We start from the raw sequence: 21,682 nt of genomic DNA on the forward strand, positions 1-21,682 counted from the left end.
GGGCATCCTAAATTTTCATGGAGTGGACATCTGGATTACCGTGTTTATTTTGCAGTATTCTAAGATATCCCGATATCTGAAGATTCTTGGACATCCTACGATGCCTGAACGAAGGATATTTAAAGAGTTTTGAATGCCTTCCTAAAACATGAGTTTTCCAGATTCCCAAGTTGAAGGCATCCCCGTTTTACTTTTTTGTTCTTCTTTTTTTTTTTATTTTACATATATACATTAATCTTCATTTGCATTTTATAATTAAAATAAATACGGTCAACCATGTATATCATATATTTTTATTTTTCTCGTAGTTCTTATTATTTTTTAGCAATATATTCAAATTTAAATTTAATTAATATTTATTTTATAAAAAATCTTAAATTATGATATATTATTTTGTTGAGAAAAATAACATATAAAAATAATATAGATTGTATTAACTTTAAAATGAATTCAAATGGATAAAAACAAATATGTTATATAAGTTCAAATTATATCAAATTAATTAGTCTAAGGCATTTTTGAAACTTTATGTAAATTTAAGACATTTCCAACAAAATATTCTCAAATATCTGCAAAAATATTCCTACAAAACAAACATGGTAATCTAAAGACATCGGACATATATAATTCATAATATATATAATTTTGGGCATCTAAGATTCCGGCTATCTAGATTCTCAAAAAACAAATGGCCCCTTATGGGTGAAGATTGGCTCAACCGTTTTTCATATAATATATATATAAATAAATAAATATGTTGAAATATAATAAAGAAATGAGATAGTTATAAATATAGCAATTAGATCTTAAGTATTAGCATATATACCATAATGTAAAAGAATTTGCAAATATAGCAAAATTTATATCTAACTCACGGAGTCTATTATTAATAGATTTTATTATATTTGTAATTATTTAAGAACAGTGTTATACACTTACTTATTTGTCTTAATAGTGTCACCAATTACAATTGCGTTAAAGAAATACTACATCAAGAATGGTAACTTTATTTATTATTTTTTGTGACAACATTTGGGATGAAGAATCTGACTACTGGTCTCAAGGTTGATAGTATATATTATATATTAGTTGATTTTTTTTTTTGGTTAACTTTATTTTATGTACTATGAAATATAAAAGCTTCATTTCGTTATAGGACAAGGCACGTGATCATTCAATCAATTATATAGATTAATTGACATAACAATCATACTCTGGAATTGCTAGGCAGTCTATTGATTGAGGCCTGGTATCTAGAGGTGCATTTATTTACTACTTCTACAACAAAACTAAAGCCGAATACTATCTCACTAATGTCATTCTAAAGAGAGTTGAGACGTGGGACAACAAGAGTTAATAACACAAATAATTCAACCATCAAAGAGTCCGAAATTAGTGAAATTTGAAGTTCCAACTTTTAAAAGATAAATTTTTTATTATTATAAGATTTTTTATATTTAAAAATTAAGTTTTTTTGGCATTCAGGTCTTGTTCGTTCCGAATTGCCTAGTGGCTACTTAGTGGCCTTGACCTCTAACTCACTTTCTCCTAGTTTGGTCCTAATATTATCTGAGCTAATATGCATATGAGGTGTGGTGTCGAGCATATTGCACTTTGATATCTAACTTAGTTAGAGAGTGTACAACTTAAGGTTGGTTCTGATACATGCCCGTGGTTGCGTGAGATGGCAAGAAGTGTTACAGATGTTTTAAGCACTCAAGGTTGCAAGGTATCAGTCTCACCTCAGCTTGTCTATTTCTTAATTGGTATACATTTATCGAGCGACTAATCGACCCAAATTTCAAGGTATTGACATTTTCCTTTTGGGACACACACTTCTTTTTGCTCTTTTCTTTGTACTCTTGAACTTGGGCTCGCCAGTTAGTTTTGAACCTTACCTTGAAGGATCTCGACAAAGTTTGTCATACCCCCTCCCAGATTACCTTTTTAACCTAGAAGGAGGCATGAAGACGACAGATACCACCCCTTTGTGATATCTACTACCCGCTCTTACGTTTTTTGCTCGCTAAACTCACTACCAAGAAAATACGACAACGCTGCTTAGCTGAACTTATTTTATTACAACCAATCTAATGTTTATACAACTCCAGACTTTTAATTACAGAAACTCAAAATAACATGCTTAAGTCTGGAATTGTGGTAGTGTGACAGACCTTAACCTTAGCAGCACCCTGGGACTCCTCAACAATTGCTACTAAGAGGGAAAACATAAAAGGAAAGAATGAGCTTCAAGAAGCTCACTGAGTGACATTTTAAAACATGTTTTCCATACACACGTTAATGAAAAATGATCATATTCAAGTATCAATTTATGAATTCAGGGTTTACTAATTTAGAACATCAGGCATAACATTTTTAGGAAATGTTATAGAACCTTGGAAATATCTAATAAACATCATCCTCTAACTCTAGTTGAGGGAGAGCCCTTTTGCTCAATCGCTCAATGTCCAAATCCTTAGTTGATGTGGAGTAGTCTCAACACAACCAACGTTGATAATACCTACGTGGATATTGTTAAGTCCTAGATACTGTCATACCTTAGGTATCATAGGACCCGGATACATTCTCATAGTCCTTCAGTATTGAGTTTTCTCGTTCAAACAACATACACCTCAATTGTATATAGGAACCCAGACTCTACAAATATCAAGCATTCTAGTAGCATATACTTCATAAGCATAGAAATTTATGGGGAAAACTCAACTCAAGGAATTCTTTGTTAGTTTATACTTCCGAGCATTAAAATTCAAGTATGCTTAAGTAAAGCATACTATAAAACTCATATTAAAACTTTAGAAATAACATGCTCGGGAAAAAACTCTTAAGTAAAACGTATATTAGGCTTACTCTATGAAATTGTTAAATCATTTTGAAAAACATGTCATTCACAATTAACTGGCAGCAACTCTTCTTCCTAAGTTTCCTCATAGTTTCCTTAATTCTTTCTTGAACTTTGAGGCAACTCTAGTTGATACGAAAAGAGGCTTCTGAGCACTTTGGATAATAGTTGGACGCAAGGTTGAACTTCCTCAACACTAGTTGGACGCCTAGTTGAGCCTCCCATGCCCGAGGATCCTCCTGAAACGCTTGGATGATGATCCCAACGCCTAGGCTACTTCACCTCAACACCTGGACATCTCCCGAAACCCTAATTCTCTCCAACTCTCCCCTTTTGAGTCTTCTTTTGAGAGAACTTTTAGTTGTGTGGTGAGAGGTGATTCCTTAGGGTATTTATAGGTAACTCAAACCAACCTTGTCACTAACTCTAATCCTCCAGCACATGACACCTCTCTTGCATGCAAATTTTAAGTGTCGGCTGAAGGAACTCGTTTTAAAGAGATCCTTGAGCAGAAGCGGATCGTCCAAATTCTATTTTGATTGAAAAACCAAATTTACAGCAAACATTCAACACATGCATTCAATAGTAAATTACAACATGCTTTTTATAAAGAAAAAATGTTCAAGAGATATTACCTTTGAAAAACTTTTCTTTTTTCTTTTTTCTTCTTCTTTTTTTTTGTTGTGAATCCCTCGAACGTTCACGAACCTCAAACTCAGCAGCAAACTTGAAGACCCTCTTCAAGAGCTTCACAAACCAAAATAGACACTACCACAGGGAACCTTCAGTATTATCAGGGTGAGAATCCAGGAATGGTGAGCTCTGACCATTTTGGTTTGGAGGGTTTGTTTGAGTTTGGAAGAGGCAGAAGATTAAAGAAAACAGAACGTTTCTGTTCACTCGTATAGAAAACTTCAATCGTGTAGGTTCTCATGTAAGTTTGTTAGGAAGAAAAGAAAAAAAAAATAATTTATTCCATTTGCCATAAAACCAATTAACCACTCACTAAGGTGGTTGGAGATTCAAAATAATACAAATAATATAAATAAATATTATAAATAACTTATCATATCTTATTTATATTAAACTATATGTTATATCAAATATAACACATAACCTATAGTTTTAATATTGTATCATATACAATATAAACTATAGTTCTTTTTTTCTATTTTATGGCATTTAATATAAATCATATTTATATTAAATTTAACAACTATGAATCACATTCATAGAAAACATATTTGAATCCTATTCAAATATTTATTCCCTCCAAATAAACTATAATGTATCACACACAAAGTATAACAATTATATCATATATAATTGAATCAATTTAATTATATCATATATAATTAAATTCCCTTTTATTAACTTGAACAATTCAAATTAACCCAAAAATTGATTCTCAACTAAATCTTTTTGAGCTACCAAAGGGACCTTATGGACTTGTAGTTTGAAGCTCCAATGGTACGTGAATAATTAATTAAACTCTTTAATTACATTATCCACCATCCGTTAACTGTCGGGCACTCCACTAAAGACCGATAGCTGCAGTCCGTTAACTGTCGGGACTCCGTTAACAGTACGATGACTCTTCACAAATTGCTCGTAAGTATAGTTGTGCCAAATTACCGTTTTACCCTTGTAGTTACCTTTAACTCCTTAAGTACCATTGATCCCTCTAATGAACAATAGATCATAGTCCCACTATGACTAAAGCCCTCTCGAGCCAGGAAAGGGTGTGACGCCACATTGTTCAAAACCTGGAATCAGCCCTTAAGGGAGCAATTTATGTACTTACCCCTGCTTTAGAAAAGGAGTGAATTCCATCTTGTGTAGTTGTGTTCCCAGCTTCCCAATCAGACAAATCTCCAAAATAGTAGGCTTGTTGAGTCGATGATCTGACCATTCTCACCCATACAAATCAAATGACCGCCCTTATAGGTAGGAGTTCACAATCACTCAGGATTAAGGTCATGTCACCTATGGTCATCCTGGTGAAATGAAAGTCTCTATTATAAACAGTGTTATATAATGAGACTAAACATTTCGTGGTCCGGTCTTATACAAATTCCTTTGTATAGAATATCCCCGCTCGCATATCTAATACATGAATGATCAGAATCATATCATTTGTAGCACTTGACAACAATTGTAACACCTACAAAGTGGGCCATACTCGTAGTGTCACAAGGATAAGGTACCCAACCTTATCCATATACTACAGACCGTTTAGGTTATCACTTAAACATGATCCACATGTATGTCTTCACATACATGTTTAAGTTACAATGATAACCTTAGATGTTAGTTTTTTGGTTTGTGGTTAATGTAACTAAAATATCACATATTTTATAGATAAAGTGAATAAAAATATCGTATATTATTAATCACATAAGAGTTTGTTCATACAAAGTTTAAAAACTATAGGACCCTACGAGATTTAGGGCATTAACCCCAACATCGGCATCATACAAAGGCTAGCACAAAGATCTTTGACACCTCCTACTTGCATGCAAGCTTAAGTGTCTTGACCTTACTCAGGCTAACACATAGCTCTTCTGAAATGGCATTCCAACCTTTTGCATGTCTTCTCATGTGACCACCTCAAGCTTAGCTCGTTCAAGACTTCCATTTGTTTGAGTCACATACCCCATTTTGTTGTCAGTCCGACCTTGTTCCCCAAGTTTGCTCACGTCAATGCGTGGCAGCTTATGTTGGGCACGTGGTTGCTTCACCAAGCTCCCATATGCGTCCAACTTCACCTTCTATGTGTCCATACAATGTTTCCAACGGATGGTCCTCTAGTTTTGGGCTTATTATTTCCTAATTATGCTACCAACTTGTCTACCTGTCGTAGCATAGCTTCCTTCTTTGGCCCATGGAAAGGGTATGCGTCTAACCTACTATTTCCTCCTTAGGTATGCATCCAACTAGCGTAATGGGTTTCTTGGTATAACTCCTTTCCTAAGGGGTTGTCTCATGCTTCCATCTTACCCCACATAGAGCCAATTGGAATCCACAAGGTCCTCTATGTGTCCAATCTTTACTCTATGCGTCCAACTCTCCCTCACTTCATTCTTCCTTAGTTTTCATCTCTTTCCTCAAAGCATAACTTTCTGATCCTTGGAGCTTAAAGCATGGCCATGTGTTCTCTTTGTCTCCTTTCACCTCAAAGTATGCATCCGCATGGCCCTCTATGTGCTCAACACTCCAACTACGCATCCAACACCCCATTTTTTAGGGTTTCCTCAATTGTAGTGTCCTATGTTGTTCAACACTTAGCCAAATTCTCAACTTGAATACCCTATGCGTCCGCCACTCATCCTCTATGCGTTGAACCCTGATCTTCTCTCTTGGTGGTGCATAGTTCCACGTATGATTGTTTAATACTTAGCCATTTCTTCCCCCATGCGTTCACCTAGCCTTAGACATTCGAAGATAGCTCGTCTTGTCCTAGCATGCGTCCAAATGGGCTTGTTTTTGTCGAAACATGCGTCCCAGGCTTCTACACTTCCCTTCATGCTTCCAACTTTAGGATAACTCATCCCAAGTTAAGCCCTTACTTCTAGCATACTTAGTACTTAGTTCAAACTCCTCCTTCTTGCTTAGACTAGGCATTTTACCTTGTCTCCGACACTTAGCCAATTTGTTATCCTTCATTTCTAGGCAAACTCTAGGTTCAAAGCATAGTTCTCTATACTCGTAGCATAGTCTCCAACATCTCCCATGCGTCCAAAACTATCCAAAGTCACCTTAAGGATCCACCTACCATGCGTCCAACATGGTACCTTCGAGATTTCCTCAACTATGCTATGAACTATATTATGGCTTTTCTCCTAGGTTATGAGCTACTTCTTCAACTTCATTATGAGTTGAACTTAGCTAAGATTTCCATTCTCTCCTACGCTATGACTCAAACTCTTATTCTCATAGCATAGTTTGGACACTTAGCCAAATTTTTTACTTCAAACCACTATATTTCCAACACTTCAATTTTTCTTCCTTCAAAGTATAATTTAGGTACTTGGTTAAACTCTTTCCTTCCAAAGCTATATCTTTGAGTTCTCTTCCTCCAACCAAGAATCCTATGAGGGGGGCGTTTATAAAAGCTATTATTAATTTAAAAGATATGAATCATTGTAGATAAGTAATGAAAAAGCAAATTATACTTTTTTAAAGAAAAAAAATCAAATGACATTTACTTCATTTTGAAATTATGTTCAAAATATGAAGGGGGCGTTTCACGAGGTCCCTCTCTTATATTCAATAAAATTCAGACACAAGTTTGATTTTTTTGGAGAGAAAAAGTACTTAGGAAAAGAAAAAGAGGGGTAAAAAATTCACTTAAAAAATACTTAAAAGAAGATTAATTTTTATTTAAACTCTTTTAATTAAAGTAGTTGAAATACTTTCAGAAACTATTTTTCAAAATCTATTTTAAATAATGGTTAAATATTCTAATTTTTCTTTAAAATGACTTATTTTGTAAGTAACACTCTAAAATATATTCTAAATCCATCTCAAATATGTTCGTGTCAATAGAATAAAACAAAGAAAGATAAGATTTGTATATTTGAGCTATGCAGACAAACTACGTGAAGTTACATTAAAAGCACGGCTTTCCCGAGAATATAAAAATTGAGTCGGTTGTTTAATTAAAGATGTAAATAAATAAAATAAAACAAAGTCGGTTAAAAGAAAAACAATTATGAATATTAAAAATATAATCAACTTTAATATAATAAATCCGACCTTAGCTCAGTTGGTAGAGCGGAGGACTGTAGTGAGGAATTCTCAGATATCCTTAGGTCGCTGGTTCGAATCCGGCAGGTCGGAATCCTTTTTGTCTTTTTTTCCCCTATCATTAAATAATAAACATTCACGAAGATATCACCACGCAGCACCACGTGTCATGTTTAATTACGGTGCAAAAAAGTTTTGCTGCGTCAACGCCACGTAAGATTTTAACGTTGTGAAAATCAGACGCGTGTTGAATTTTCTCCACGTGTCACACTTAAGATATCAGTGTATGTTTGGGAAAATTTCTACCCTTACCGTCTCTACCGTCTCTGCCTGACTTTTAAGTTCAATATAAAATAATTCTTAAACTTAATTTCCCGAAGTAAAATGATAAACGCCATTAGGTTCGGGCGTACTCCACCGCCAATCGTGCTCACGTCACCTCTTCCGCCGCAGCTCCGCCGTATATGCTCGCCTGAGCTCCGATCCCGTCAAGCGATTGGTTTAGCCACCGCACCTGATCAGAACTCAAACGATATGGATGACTCTCAGAACAAAGCCAAGGAGACTGGGTTAGTAGGCTTCATTATTATTTTATTTGGATTGTTTTTAGTTTTCTGTCTTTTTTTAAAAAAAAAATTATTCTAGTTTTTACCAAAATTTAATAAATTCTAGAATTATTAATCAAATTTTAGAAGCAAAATAAGTTTCTGGATCCTACTCTTTTTTAGTTTTTTAAACTTAAAAAAAAAGGTTTGGTTAAAAAAAAAAAAAAAAAAAAGAAGAGTGATCAGATGGGATTTTCGTTTTTTTTTTTAATTGTAGGTAAACATATTCAAAAATAAAAATTTTCTTTAAATAGATGGTTCTTAGTTTTTCAAATTGAAATTGGTTAATAAGTGAAATGTGTGAAAACAGAGATATAATGTGTGATTCCTTCGGGGAAGCGTATGCGACCCGAAGCGAGGAAGAAGGATTTGGAGGAACTTATGGAAGGAATCAGCCGAGTGACGACGAAACCGATAATAAAAAATGGCCCTCCCACGGGAATCAACATGGTAATTAAACACATTCTGTCTTTAGAATGTGTGATTTATTAGTTAAATGATCTTAATTGGTATATTGTTTTTGATATGTTTTGAAGAATATGATAAAAGCCAAGGGTGCGAAGTGAAGGAGAAGGAGAAGTCACGCCATCAGGCTCATGCAAATTAATTATTCTCCCTTTGTCTAATATTTGTTTTTTCCCCATCGACAATTATGAGGAGGAAATGTTTGTAGGGTTTGTAATTATCTCTATGCCCAATGTGTTTTGGTTTCTCATGGTTCTTTTATGAGAATTTAGGGTTGCGATTGTCGATTTTCTTCACATTGTAAATTAATGATGGTTTCACCTATGTGCATATTTGGGTATTTTTAATTAGAAAATGACTGAAAGTATCATTCCATGGTAATTTTGACATTTGTTTGCAGTGGAATATACTGGATTTTTATTGACATTGTTATTGTTACTATTATTTGGGGCATGTATAATCTCCCACGAAAAATGACTTGTTGAATTTTAACACCTGCCTGGAAGCATCTCATTAATGTAAAAAGTTAGTGTGAAACTTAATTATTTAGTTGAAATTTTTAACAGTAATTATTTTAATTAAATGACTTTATTCTAAAAAATAAACCATATATATGGAATGAAAATCATTTTTCCATTGGGGAAGTCGTTCTCGTGGACGTTTCTGTTCACCTGCTTTACAGAAGCGTGCCGATATGTAATAGATTTGTTCGACCTTTCTGAAGTTTATTTACAAGGTTTTTTTAAAATCAAATTTCAGTTATCCATTATTTTTTGCACTCTTTTTTAATATATAGAGATTAAATAGTTGCGACTTTATTTAGGTAAAAATTAAATGATTTAAAAAACAATCTTATTTGACAAGAAAAGAGAAGTTCAAATCATATACACGGATCTCCATGCATTTAGAAAGAGTTGTCTCAACATAATATTCGAGTTCAGAAGTTGTATTTTCCTACCCAAATTTTAATTTTAATTTTACACAATTTTTGTGGACGTGAATTTGAGTTGAGGTTTATTGAAGTTGATTTGATGTAACGTGGTTCGATCGATCTTTAATACTGTAAATGTGTTTGACTTGAGGAAGAAAAGTATTCAATTTTCTTGAGGGTCTTCTGTCAAGGATTGAGTCAAGGAGTCGTCTTGCATCTTCAATTTAAAGGATTGAGTCAAGGAGTCGTCTGGTTATAGAGAATTTCTTATAAGTTATTGACTCCTTCAAATGAGGAAAGTTTATCTATTTATAGAGTTAACAGGTTGGCTTGGACTTGGTTGAATTCAGTCTATTTTAGACTTAATACTTAATTAGACTTTAACTCGAATAATAATATCAAATTGGATCAAATTAATCTTATATGATTCAACGGTTATGATAAAATTGTCTTCAATTTTAATTTAGGACATATCTCAACTTCTAATTGAGTCTGGAATTTCATCATTAATTTAGTAAATGACGTGGCAACTTGTGATTGGTCTAAAATTTCTCATTTAATAAATCTCTTTTTGAGATTTATGTAAAGTTGGAATCAAAATCCAAATATATTTTTTCTTGAATTTGACCTTAATTGATGTGTCAGTTTATCTATAAATTTAATCCATAAGTTTAACTTGAATTTGGGATAAAATTTGGAATATCGCCAAATTTACGAAAAATTTTGAGCTTTGTCTCAATTTAATTTGATTTGGATTTATGATAAAATTTGACATATGTCCAAATTTGAATAAAAGATGATTTTTTTTTCTTATCCGATCAATAGGATACTTGAATTTGGAATATGGCCAAATTTTAATTTGGAATGAATTTTAGATCTTTCCCACAACTTGATTTAGAACCTAAATTTAGATGAATTTGATATAAAATTTGGAAGATGCCCAAATTTTAATTTGAGATTTTATCCTTAATAGTTTGGCTACAAGTCTGGTGATTTAGTGATGGATAAAATTTGGAATATGCTCAAATTTTAATTTGAGATTTTATCCTTAATAATTTGGTTTGAGGATAAAAGTCTGATGATTTAGATTCGGGATANTTTTATCCTTAATAATTTGGTTTGAGGATAAAAGTCTGATGATTTAGATTCGGGATAAAATTTGGAATATGCTCAAATTTTAATTTGAGGTTTTATCCTTAATAATTTGGCTTGAGCATAAAAGTCTCGTAATTTAGATTTGGGATAAAATTTGAAATATGCCCAAATTTTAATTTGAGATTTTATCCTTAATAATTTTTCTTGAGGATAAAAGTCCCATAATTTAGATTTGGGATAAAATTTAGAATATGCCCAAATTTTAATTTGAGATTTTATTTACAATTTAATCTCAATGTGAACAATTTTGATTTTGAATAAAATTTGGAATATGGTCAGATTTTAATTTATGATTTTATCCACAATTTAAATTTGACTTTGATTAAAATTTAGAATATATCTAAATCTTAGTTGAAGATAAATTTGAGGACAAAATCTAATAAGATTAAATTAAATAGGAAATTTGTTTAATTTAATTTGAAATTAGGATATAATCAAATTAGGAAATCTGATAAAAAATCTAATATTTTAAATCAAAACTGTTATTTGATTTGGATTTCCTAATTTGTAATGGAACCCAGAAACCTCTATAAATAGGATCCTAAACCCCTCCATTATTTTCATCCCTTCCTCTTTTTCTAATTTGTCCTTTCTCTCCTTTTCCACTTCTTCTTTCATTCTTTTTAAAGAAAATTTCGTATTTTTTTCTTTTTTTTCCTTTTTTTTTATGTAGGTTTACTAATTTGTCCCCTTTACTCTTTTGTAGGAGCTAAAACGCAACTCAAAGGAGTACAACCGCGTCTTCTTTTGTAGGATGACTTTGATATGGTCTATCTACTATATGACTGTTCATGCTTCCTGATCGTCATGGGAGGGGCCCTGCAAGGCTTATAACTCTCCCATGCTTTGACCCTAGGGAGGATCCCGATAAGGTCTACCTTGTACCACCGTTCGCATATCCGGAACGTCATGGGAGGGTCCCTACAAGGCTTGCAACTTTCCCATGCTTTCACCGATCCAGATAAGGTCTACCTTGTTATGTTACTCCTTGATCAAAATTTGAAGATAAGGGAAATATGCCATTGAGTATTGAGGATGACGCGGATATGCCATCAAACTTTGAAGATGAGAAGAATATGCCATCAAGCTTTTGAGCGGAGTCAGGTTAACTAAAGTTGATCTCGCGTACAAGGCGGAGCCGGATGGACCAGAGTTGTCCTCACATATGAGGTGGAGCCGGATGGACCAGAGTTGTCCTCGCATATGAGGTAGAGCTAGGCAAACCAAACTTGATCTCGCATATGAGGTGGAACCTGTCTCTTATACACATCTAGATGTGTATAAGAGACAGACATCAATCTTGTAGTATCATACTTAGGCGGCTGTGGTACCCTTTTCTGATGGACTAAACTTAAATTTCTTTAAGTTGCCTTCGTACCCTTAAAGAAAGGGATCAAATCATGACGTAGTTCAAGTTTTTTTTTTTTTAACTAGATTGAACTTGAAGTTTCTTTCAAGCTGCCAACATACCTTCTTAATGATAGGGATCGTCATAATGTAGTTCAAGTTTTTTTTAACTGAACTGAACTTGAAGTTTCTTTCAAGTTGTCTATATACCCTTCTTAATGATAAGGATCAAGTCATAATGTAGTTCAAAAAGAATTTTTTTATGTGCGACTGGACTTAAATTTCTTTAAGTTGCCTACGTACCCTTTATAATAACAGGAATCAAGTCGTAACGTAGTTTGTACAGTTTTTCTTTTTCTTTTTCTTTTTCTTTTTTTTTTTACATTTGTTAAGCGTAAAACTTCTTGAGAAACTTGCCGTTGATTGGGACAATTCTTAGCCCATCTTGATCAACTATCTTGTACGCTCCGTTTGTGTAGACTTTTTTGACGATGTAGGGCCCATCCCATTTAGGTGTAAACTTATTCCCCGTATGTCTTGTCATGTATTTGGTCTCCTTACGGCGAGCACTAGATCACCGACTTAAAAGAACCGAGGCTTTACATGCTTATCGAAGGCTTTAGACATTCGCGCCTGGTAACAATCGAACGCTTGTTGAGCTTCTAATCATTTTTCATCAAGTGCTTACAACTCTTGGAGCCGCAGTTTTGCATTGTTCTCTATAGTGAGTCCTTCTTGCACCGCCATTCTTAGTGATGGAATTTCTCTTTCCAAAGGAAGGACAGCTTCCACTCCATAAACGAGAGAGTACGGGGTGACTCCTGTAGGGGTACGGTGAGTGGTGCGATAAGCCCACAACGCTTCACCGATCTTCTCCTGCCAATCTCTCTTCGACTTGAAACAATTTTCTTCAGTAGGTTGCACAATGTCTTATTAAATGCCTCAGCCAACCCATTTGCAGCGGTGTTATACATGGATAACTTATACTGCTTGAATTTGAATCTTTCACACAACCTATCCATCAAACTGCTGGAGAATTATCTTTTGTTATCCGTCACGATCCGATAGGGAACACTGTACCGATGAATGATATGAGTGCGGATAAAATCCACCACGTTTTCTTTCTTAGCTTCCCTTAGCGCGATAGCCTCAGCCCATCTTGAGAAGTAGTCAGTGGCTGCGAGGATGTAGGAGTGCCCTGCTGATGACTTAGGTGTTATAGGGCCAACCAGATCAAGCCCCCATGCTTCGAAAGGCCACGAGGCTATGGTCGGATGTAGAGGTTCAGGCGGTTGATGAATGAAATTCGCGTGATATTGACAGGCTTCACATTTCTTTGCATAATCCATTGAGTTCTGAATCATTCCCGGCCAATAGCAACCCATTCTTTTGAGCTGGAATTGTAGCTTTAGTCCATCTTGATGCGCGCCTCATACCTTGAGTGGGTTTCCTCCAAAGCCTTCGCTGACTCTTCTTTACTGAGGCATCGAAGGAAAAGTTCTTCAAAGGATTAATGGTATAGGACCCCTTTGTAGTAAATGAAATGCGCGGCCCCCCTACGAACCTCGGTTTTACGATGGGGGTCATCCGGGAGCCTTCCATGCTCAAGGTAATTTATGATGGGTTGCTGCCAGTCTTCCTCATCGATTAGGTAGACTGATATCGCATTCGTTTCCCCATATGTAGTCCCAACCGGAGGTACAACCCATCTCCGCCAAAACGATATATTAAGGGGCACATTATCTAGGTCCGTTAAAGTAATGACTAGGTTTGCCAAGGCATCCACTTTCTTGTTCTCTGTCCTCGGGACATGTTTCAACGCCACGCTTTCGAACTTCTCCATCAACTGGTGAATGTAAGTGAAGTAGGGTTTCAAGTCGTCATGCTTCATCTCGTACTGGCATAAGAGTTGATTGATTATCAACTTTGAGTCACCGAATATTTCTATACAAGCTACTCCAATCTCTAAGGCCATTTGGAGACCAATTATCAAGGCTTGGTATTCAGCGACATTGTTTGAGCATAACTCGACAAGTGCGAAGCTATAAGGCAGCATATGCTTTTCTGGTGAAATGAGGATGATACCTACCTCCACACCACTTTTTCATGCCATACCGTTAAAGAACATGACCCACGGCCCTGAGGTTTTTGTGAAGAGAACTTCATCATCGAGAAAGTCTTCACTTAACTCTCAATCCGATGGAACTGGGTGATCTGCCAGGAAGTCAGCCAATGCCTGCCCTTTAACTGCCCTTTGCGGTACATAAACAATGTCATACTGTAGAAGCATGATTGCCCACTTGGCTAAACGTCCCCAGATGATCGACCTGGACAAGACGTACTTGATGGGATCGGCTTTCGCAATTAAGTGTGAAGGCCTGCATGTAGTGCCTCAACTTATCTATGGCGAAGAAGAGCGCAAGGCACGTCTTCTCTATAGGGGAATAATTGCTCTCGACTTCATTCAGGGTCCTACTTAAGTAATAGAGAGCGCATTTTTTTCCCTTTTCTCTTTCTTGTGCCAATAGTGCCCCCAGTGATCTCGCTTGCGCTGTAATGTATAGTATCTAAGCTTGCCCACTACTAGGGCTCTTAAGACAGAAGGGCTAATCAAGTACCTCTTTGTGCTATCGAAAGCATTCTTGCAGGCCTCATCCCATTCGAATTTCTCTCCCTTTCTCATCAGTCTTTGAAAGGGTTGACACCGCCCTGCCAGGTTAGAAATAAATCTCTGGATGTAGGCCAAACGTCCATGCAAACTTCTTAACTCATGTAAATTCCTTGGCCTTGGCATCTTCTAGATGGCATCAATTTTGGATTGGTCTATCTCTATCCCTCGATGTCTCACAACGAAGCCCAAAAACTTTCCTGAAGTTACGTTGAATGCACATTCGAGGGGGTTCATCTTTAACTGGTACTTTCACAGGCGATCGATCACGGTTCTTAGATCTTTCAAATGCTCATGTCGTCACTTGGTCTTGACTACAAGGTCATCCACATAGCACTCCACGTGTTTGTGCAACATATCGTCAAACACCTTCTGCATGGCACGTTGATAAGTAGTGTCGGCGTTCTTTAACCCGAAGGGCATTACCTTGTAACAATATATCACTTTTGGGGTTCGAAATGCTATCATTTCCACGTCTGCGAGGGCCATTCGTATCTGGTTATACTCGGAAGATCCGTCCATAAAGGATAAGGCCTCATGTCTCGTTGTCGCATCGACTATGATTTTTGTGATGGGCAATGGAAAATCATTTTTCGGGCATACACTATTTAGGTCGTGAAAGTCTACGCAAATACGAAGTTGTCCATTTTTTTTTTCTAACCAGGACAATGTTGGCTATCCATGTTGGATATTTAACTTCGCAAATGAACCTGGCCCCAATCAACTTATTGACCTCAACCTCAATCTGAGGGATAAGTTATGGCCGAAAGCGTCGTTGAGCCTACTTAACGGGTCGACACCCTTGTTTGATCGCGAGATGGTGGACTGCTACTTTTGGATCTAGTCCCAGAATCTCTCTGTATAACCAGGCGAAAACATCCCTATATTCGGTGAGCAGACTCATGTACTCGTCCTCTTCCTCTTCCGAGAGGGACGCACTGATGAAAGTCGGACGCGGTTCTTCTATAGTGCCCAAATTCACCTCTTTTAGCTCGTCCACCGTGGATTGACCACCGTCGTCTAGACCTTGTGGAGCATCCTCCATTTCCTCTTCGGTCATACCCTCTTCGGATTCTTCGGTGATTGTGATGTGGTGGCACAAATTTTCGCCTTCTTCTTGCTCTAAATTTTCATTCTGAGAATTGGTGAAAATGATGTCGTGCCTCTTTACTTTAAGCGTGCCCTCACTTGTGTTTAGAGTAACGAAGGTCTTTCTCTTCATGCGTGAGGGGATGGTATTACGGATTTCTACATCACTTCTTGCCTCTCCTGATGGCCTCTAATCCGATGACGCTTCAGCGTTTTTAAGGTCAATTCGTCGCCAGATGGACGCTCGAGGTATCGACCCCCTTTTTCTTATGGTTATTTCGGAGGCGTCAGCGTAGGCTTTTCCCTTCTTCTTTGTCTTACTAAGGACATATTGGTCGAGGGGATCTTCAGCCCTCTCATACTTCAGGCGATAAAAAACAAGAGCACATGGTTTTCCTTCGTTCTCCGTTGAAATTGCGCCTAGTCTCTCGAAGGCTGACGATCGCTCTACCACCGACGATTGATAGATGATTTCCTCATTTTCTTCATTTGGCAGAGTCAACCTTTGAAAAATTGAATGTTGAGTAACTCTGGGAATAGTATATGGGCTTTCCCTTTCTGCTTCTGTCATGCTTAACCTCTCGAAGACCAAAGAGCGTGCGGCAGACGGTCTAATATGGTCGAAGGTTGCTCTTTTATCTTTGCCCTCCTTTTCTCCTATATCATCGACTTCTTCTGCAGTGATATGACTGTTATTGGCCACTTTCCTTTTCGCCTTTCTGATTATGCGGATTGGCTTTGACTGCTCATATCCGAGTCCCGCCCTCGACGTGAGTATAGCATGTCCTTCTTGCAAAAGCTTCTTTTGGGTTGGCGAGAGTCGGGGTTGCTCATAAATCTTCAAACTCTTAAACTCAGTGTGAGTTGTGAAGTTGTAGCCCGCCTTCGCCAACAGCTTGTAAGCCCTGGGATCGAATCCGTCTTTAGTTTACCTTTCGAGCAGCTTTAACCCTGTCACTTCTGCCTCCGACTTGTGGACTTCCTGCTTCGTTATCNAGCAGCTTTAACCCTGTCACTTCTGCCTCCGACTTGTGGACTTCCTGCTTCGTTATCGGCGTGAGGGGTGTGACGAAACTCTCCTTTAGAATTTCTATGTCTCCGACCTACAAACCTTTTGAGCATTCCGTAAAAATGACTCACCCTTTTTTCGTCTCGACAAAGGGATATAGCGCAAAATCGGAGGTTTTGAGGTTTTTTCACCCCTCATCACGGGTGTTTCTCACACGTCAAGGGATATTCTACTCTCTTTAGGGTTGGAGGCTTGTACCTTGCTACCTACCCTTTTCTCTATGTCTATTGGTGACCTCAACCGGGATCCACCTACTTTCTATGCTAGCAAGTTCTCTGCCAGCATAGTCTCACCGGAATTCTCACTTTTTAGGTAAAACTTTGCATCTGCGAAGTGAGACTCGGCCTCGGAAAACAAATTAGAATCCGCTTCAACCTTCTTAATCCCGTCTTGGTAAAAATTGAAACACTGATGTAGTGTCGATGTAATCACACCATTCCCATGAATCCAAGGGTGTCTCAATAGCAGCTTGTAGGTGGTCTTTAAGTCTATCACATGAAACAGTACGTCGACCTTAAAATCGCCAATGAGGAGCTCCAAGCGTATCATGCCTATTGCCCTTTGGTTACCTTGATTGAAACCCTGAATTACTAATTTGCTGTTTGATAGCTCTTCTATGAGTATGCTTAACTATTTCATAGTTGTCTTAGGCATTATATTGATGACGGATCCATTGTTGATGAGGATTCGACCCACTCTCTGTTCTCGAATGTATCCAGAGACATACAAAGGCCTATTATACAATTTGGATCCCAGTAGCAGATCTTCGTCTGAAAAGCCTATGGATGTGCAACACGAGGCATAAGCACATGCTGTAGAGGTTGATGCACCAGAGGCGTTGGATTCTAACAGTGCCTCAATGAGGGTCGTCTTAGCTTCTTGCGGGAGTGAAAGTAGGTCATCTATGTTGAATGGTGACGAACACTTTGGTTCTCCTATCTAATGGGCCTGGAATGGTATCTTCGTCCTCCTTGATACTGACAGCATGACATGCAGCAACCTCTGGTTTCTTCTCTGAACCCCAATTGCAGAAGTTCTTCGGGAGGAAATCTGCTAATATCATCTGTCGTCTGAGATGAGGAACATCCTCATCTTTCTCGTCAACAGCTTTGGGCCTCCAAGATTTCTTTCTACCCTTCATTTTTTGTGTCTTTCTCCCTCTATTGTAGCTTCTATGAGAGCGTAGCTCTTTTTGGGTAGAGTTCAGTCTTCCCTTCTTACGGTGCGCCACAAGAATCCAGCCTTCATTATCGTCATCGTCAGCACGCTCTCCTCCGTTTTGAGGATCTGTAGCTTGGACCTCCTGCTGAAATCACACTACCATAGGTTCGAAGGTCCCAAATTGGATCGAGCTTTCCCTTTTTTCATAATATATGATTGGTGCCACCACGCTTGGAGCTACCGTCAGCACAACATGATTCGTTTGGACCACCTCCTTTAGATCCAACTCTATTTTCCTCTCACGAGCCAATTTGAGGATTAATTCCTTCAGTACGAAACATTTTTCAACTGGGTGGCTAACGACCCTGTGATACTTACAGTAGTTAGGATAATCCACTTTGTCGGCCTATTCCGATCATTTACATTCTGGTAGCTGGATAAGGTGGTTATCTAGTAGTTGCTCAAGCATCTCCATAACATCAATGTCGGGGAACGGGTAGAATTTTTCCTACCGTTCCTTTAGGGTTAGGCGATGTCTTTCACCTCTTTCGTCTTTCTTTTCTATCTTCTTCTCTTTCCCTTTCAAGGAGAACTTTAACGGGGTCGTATTAACAACCATTGATTCTTTTGTGGCACATTTCACAATTTTCTCGATGCCCTTCACTTCCTTCTTGTCTTTCTTCGGTTCGTGGCTTAGAAGTCCCTTGTTCCTCTGTTGGCGATACTTAGCTCCATGTCGTGGGCACGAGTCGCCATTTCTTCAAAGGTACAGGGCTTTATTCCCTGCAGGATGTAGAGGAGTTCCAGTGCATACCCTGTATGCACATTTCTATAACAGAAAATTCGGTGAGTCGATCTTTGTAATCCAGACTCCGAGCTTTCCATCGGTTGATATAATCGACGACTAATTCCCCTTTTCGTTGTTTGGCGTTTGTCAACTCCATCATGCTGACGGTGCGCCTAGTGCTGTAGAAGCGATTCAAGAATTCTCTTTCAAGTTGCTCTCAGCTATCAATCACCTCAGGCTCCAAGTCTGTGTACCAGTCAAAAGCGTTTCCTTTGAGGGTTCTGACGAACTGTTTGACTAGTAGATCTCCCCTTGTTCCCGAATTCTCGCATGTTTCTACGAAGTGGGCGATATGTTGCTTTGGGTTGCCCTTTCCGTCGAATTGTTGGAACTTTGGAGGTTGGTACCCTGCAGGCATTCTTAGATTATCGATCCTCTGGGTGTATGGCTTGGAATACATAAAGGAAATTTGAGTTGGCCCTTCATATTGAGCTCTTATGGAGGTCATGATCATGTCTTACAGTTGTTGGACTGACAGAGAGGCCACTGAGTCTGACTTTCGCCCTTGGTTTTCTTGCAGTACGGTCTTCCTCTTGTCAGTTTCTTTGACCGTAGGTTGGATTCAGCAATCTCTCGAGATACATTTGTTCTCTCAGGGCAGCGATCTCATGGTCTTGCTCCTTAATGGCTTTCATCAGAAAGTTAATCTTCCTTTCCATTTCTGCCATGGCCGCTTCTGCCGTCACATCTGCCATCATGACAGAGATCACATCTGGCGATGAATCTCTTTTTGACTTGCTGGAAGTAGAAATAGAGTTGTCAAACAGGGGGTTTTCCTTAATGACAACCCTGCCTTGTGGGGATTTCTTCGTTTGCCTCAAGATGTTGTGGGCAATAAGGGAGCTTTGTTCTTGCTCCTACATGACTTCTCTTGAGTGGCTGCGGGTGACAGGTCCCATGTATGAGTCGTTTGTGGAGAAAGCCTTGGATACCATCTTTTTAGGTGCCATTTACCTTGTTTGGATGCTGAGAGAGAGATGAGAGGTAGAGATGGTCCCACCGAGCGTGCCAATTTGTTCACACGAGGCTTCCGGAGAAACTTGTTTCGTGGAGGTGAACTTGAGTTGGTGTTGATATTGAAGTTGATTTGATGTGATGTGGTTTGATCTCTAATACTTGATCATCTGATTCTCTCTCAATTGGGTGAATGTGCTTGACTTGAAGAAGAAAAGCAACGAACATTCTTAAAGTAGAAGTCTTGGAAGAGTCTTCTTTGTGTTTTCAAGGGTCTCCTGTCTTCTAGGAGTGGAGTCTTGGAAGTCTTTTGCTTGTTGATGAATTCTCTGGACTCTCTGAATGTAAAAAATGTTTGTATCTTCAAAGGTCTTCAGTCTTCAGAATGCTTGTATCTTCAAAGAACTTAGTCTTCAGAATGCTTGCATCTTCAAAGGACTTCAGTCTTCAGAATGCTTGCATCTTCAAAGGACTTCAGTCTTCATGTGTGATCAGCTTCAGGAATCAAGGAGTCTTCTGGTTATAGAGAATTCCCTATAAGCTCTCTGGAGTATAGAATTGTTGACCCCTCCAAATGAGGAGAGCTTATCTATTTATAGAGTTCATAGGTGGGCTTGGGTTTGGTTGATCCATGGGTCTGGCCTTTGAGTCCAATTAGTTGAACTTGGGCTTGGTTGGTCCATGGGGTTGGCCTTTGTGCCTAATTAATCGGATTTAGGCCTGATTTGATATTTGGGTCAAATTCAACCTATTTTTGGACTTAATTGGACTTTGACCCAAATAATAATATCAAATTGGGTCAAATTAATCTTATCTGATTCAAGGGTCATGATAAAACCACGTGGCGTCATCGAAATTTGTCTTCAACTTCAATTCAGGATATATGCCAACTTCTAATTGAGCCCAAATTTAATGATTTGAAATTTCATCATTAATTTAGTAAATGACGTGGCAACTTATGATTGGTCTAAAATTTCTCATTCAACAAATACCTTTAGAAAAAGAAAAAGAAGAATTGAAAAGTTTGTAGTTATCTACGTGGTAGACTAATTTGATGGATCGTATTTGGTAGACTAATTTGATGGATTGTACAAATGATGAGAGTTAGTAATTTTAGAGTATAAATTCTTTACTTGCTATTTCAAATAGAAATCGAAGTTTAGATTTTTTTTGTTCCATCTAATTTATTTATATCGTTTTATATCTCCATTGTCCTTCATTTTTTATTTTATTTTTGTAATTTTCTTAACTTTTATTAAGTTTAAGAGTAATATCCTAATTTAGGAAAGTTTAAGAGTAATATTGTAATTTTGGAGATATAAGGATATTTTTGAGATATAGGATATAGTTGAAGGATATTTTTAAGTTCAAGGATGTATTTATAATTTAACGAAAATAATAATTTAACAATATTAAAAAAAGGTTTGTTGTACGGTAATTTATAATTGTACATTTGGATGGATAAGTATTGAAAAGTGATGCAACTATTTGAAAATATATGCAAGATAGTGTTTCCACGTGTTTTTGTTTCGTTGTCATTAATTCGGTCATCTTGAATATGATTATCATCGAGAGAATTTTTTCTTAGAAAACAAAATGTTATAACAAAATAGAAAATGGTTTTTTAATTTTAAAAAATAATTGTACTGATATTATTATTTTGCCTCTCTAGAGTATGTGGTCTTAAGAAAAAATTGAATATGGCCATATTTTATCATTTTTGCTTATGTTAATTTTGAGATTCGAGTTCAATGATTTGAGATTCTAGTTAAACCATGCGTT

The 21,682-nt window shown here is 37.3% G+C and overlaps 1 protein-coding gene and 1 non-coding gene across 2 annotated transcripts; both read left to right on the top strand.

Moving 5' to 3' along the window:
* The first annotated feature begins 7,613 nt into the window (after positions 1-7,613).
* Positions 7,614-7,702, top strand: TRNAY-GUA. The gene is given in 2 exon segments: positions 7,614-7,650; positions 7,667-7,702. It is a non-coding gene; the product is annotated as a tRNA-Tyr (tRNA).
* A 247-nt stretch (positions 7,703-7,949) lies between these two features.
* Positions 7,950-8,975, top strand: LOC120074572. Its single transcript, XM_039027730.1, has 3 exons — positions 7,950-8,178; positions 8,525-8,664; positions 8,751-8,975. Exons 1-3 carry the CDS (start codon positions 7,994-7,996, stop codon positions 8,819-8,821), a joined length of 396 nt encoding a protein of 131 aa, XP_038883658.1. The 5' UTR covers positions 7,950-7,993; the 3' UTR covers positions 8,822-8,975.
* The last annotated feature ends 12,707 nt before the right edge of the window (positions 8,976-21,682 follow it).

Source organism: Benincasa hispida, chromosome 3, assembly GCF_009727055.1.
Source record: "Benincasa hispida cultivar B227 chromosome 3, ASM972705v1, whole genome shotgun sequence".
Taxonomy (NCBI): domain Eukaryota; kingdom Viridiplantae; phylum Streptophyta; class Magnoliopsida; order Cucurbitales; family Cucurbitaceae; genus Benincasa; species Benincasa hispida.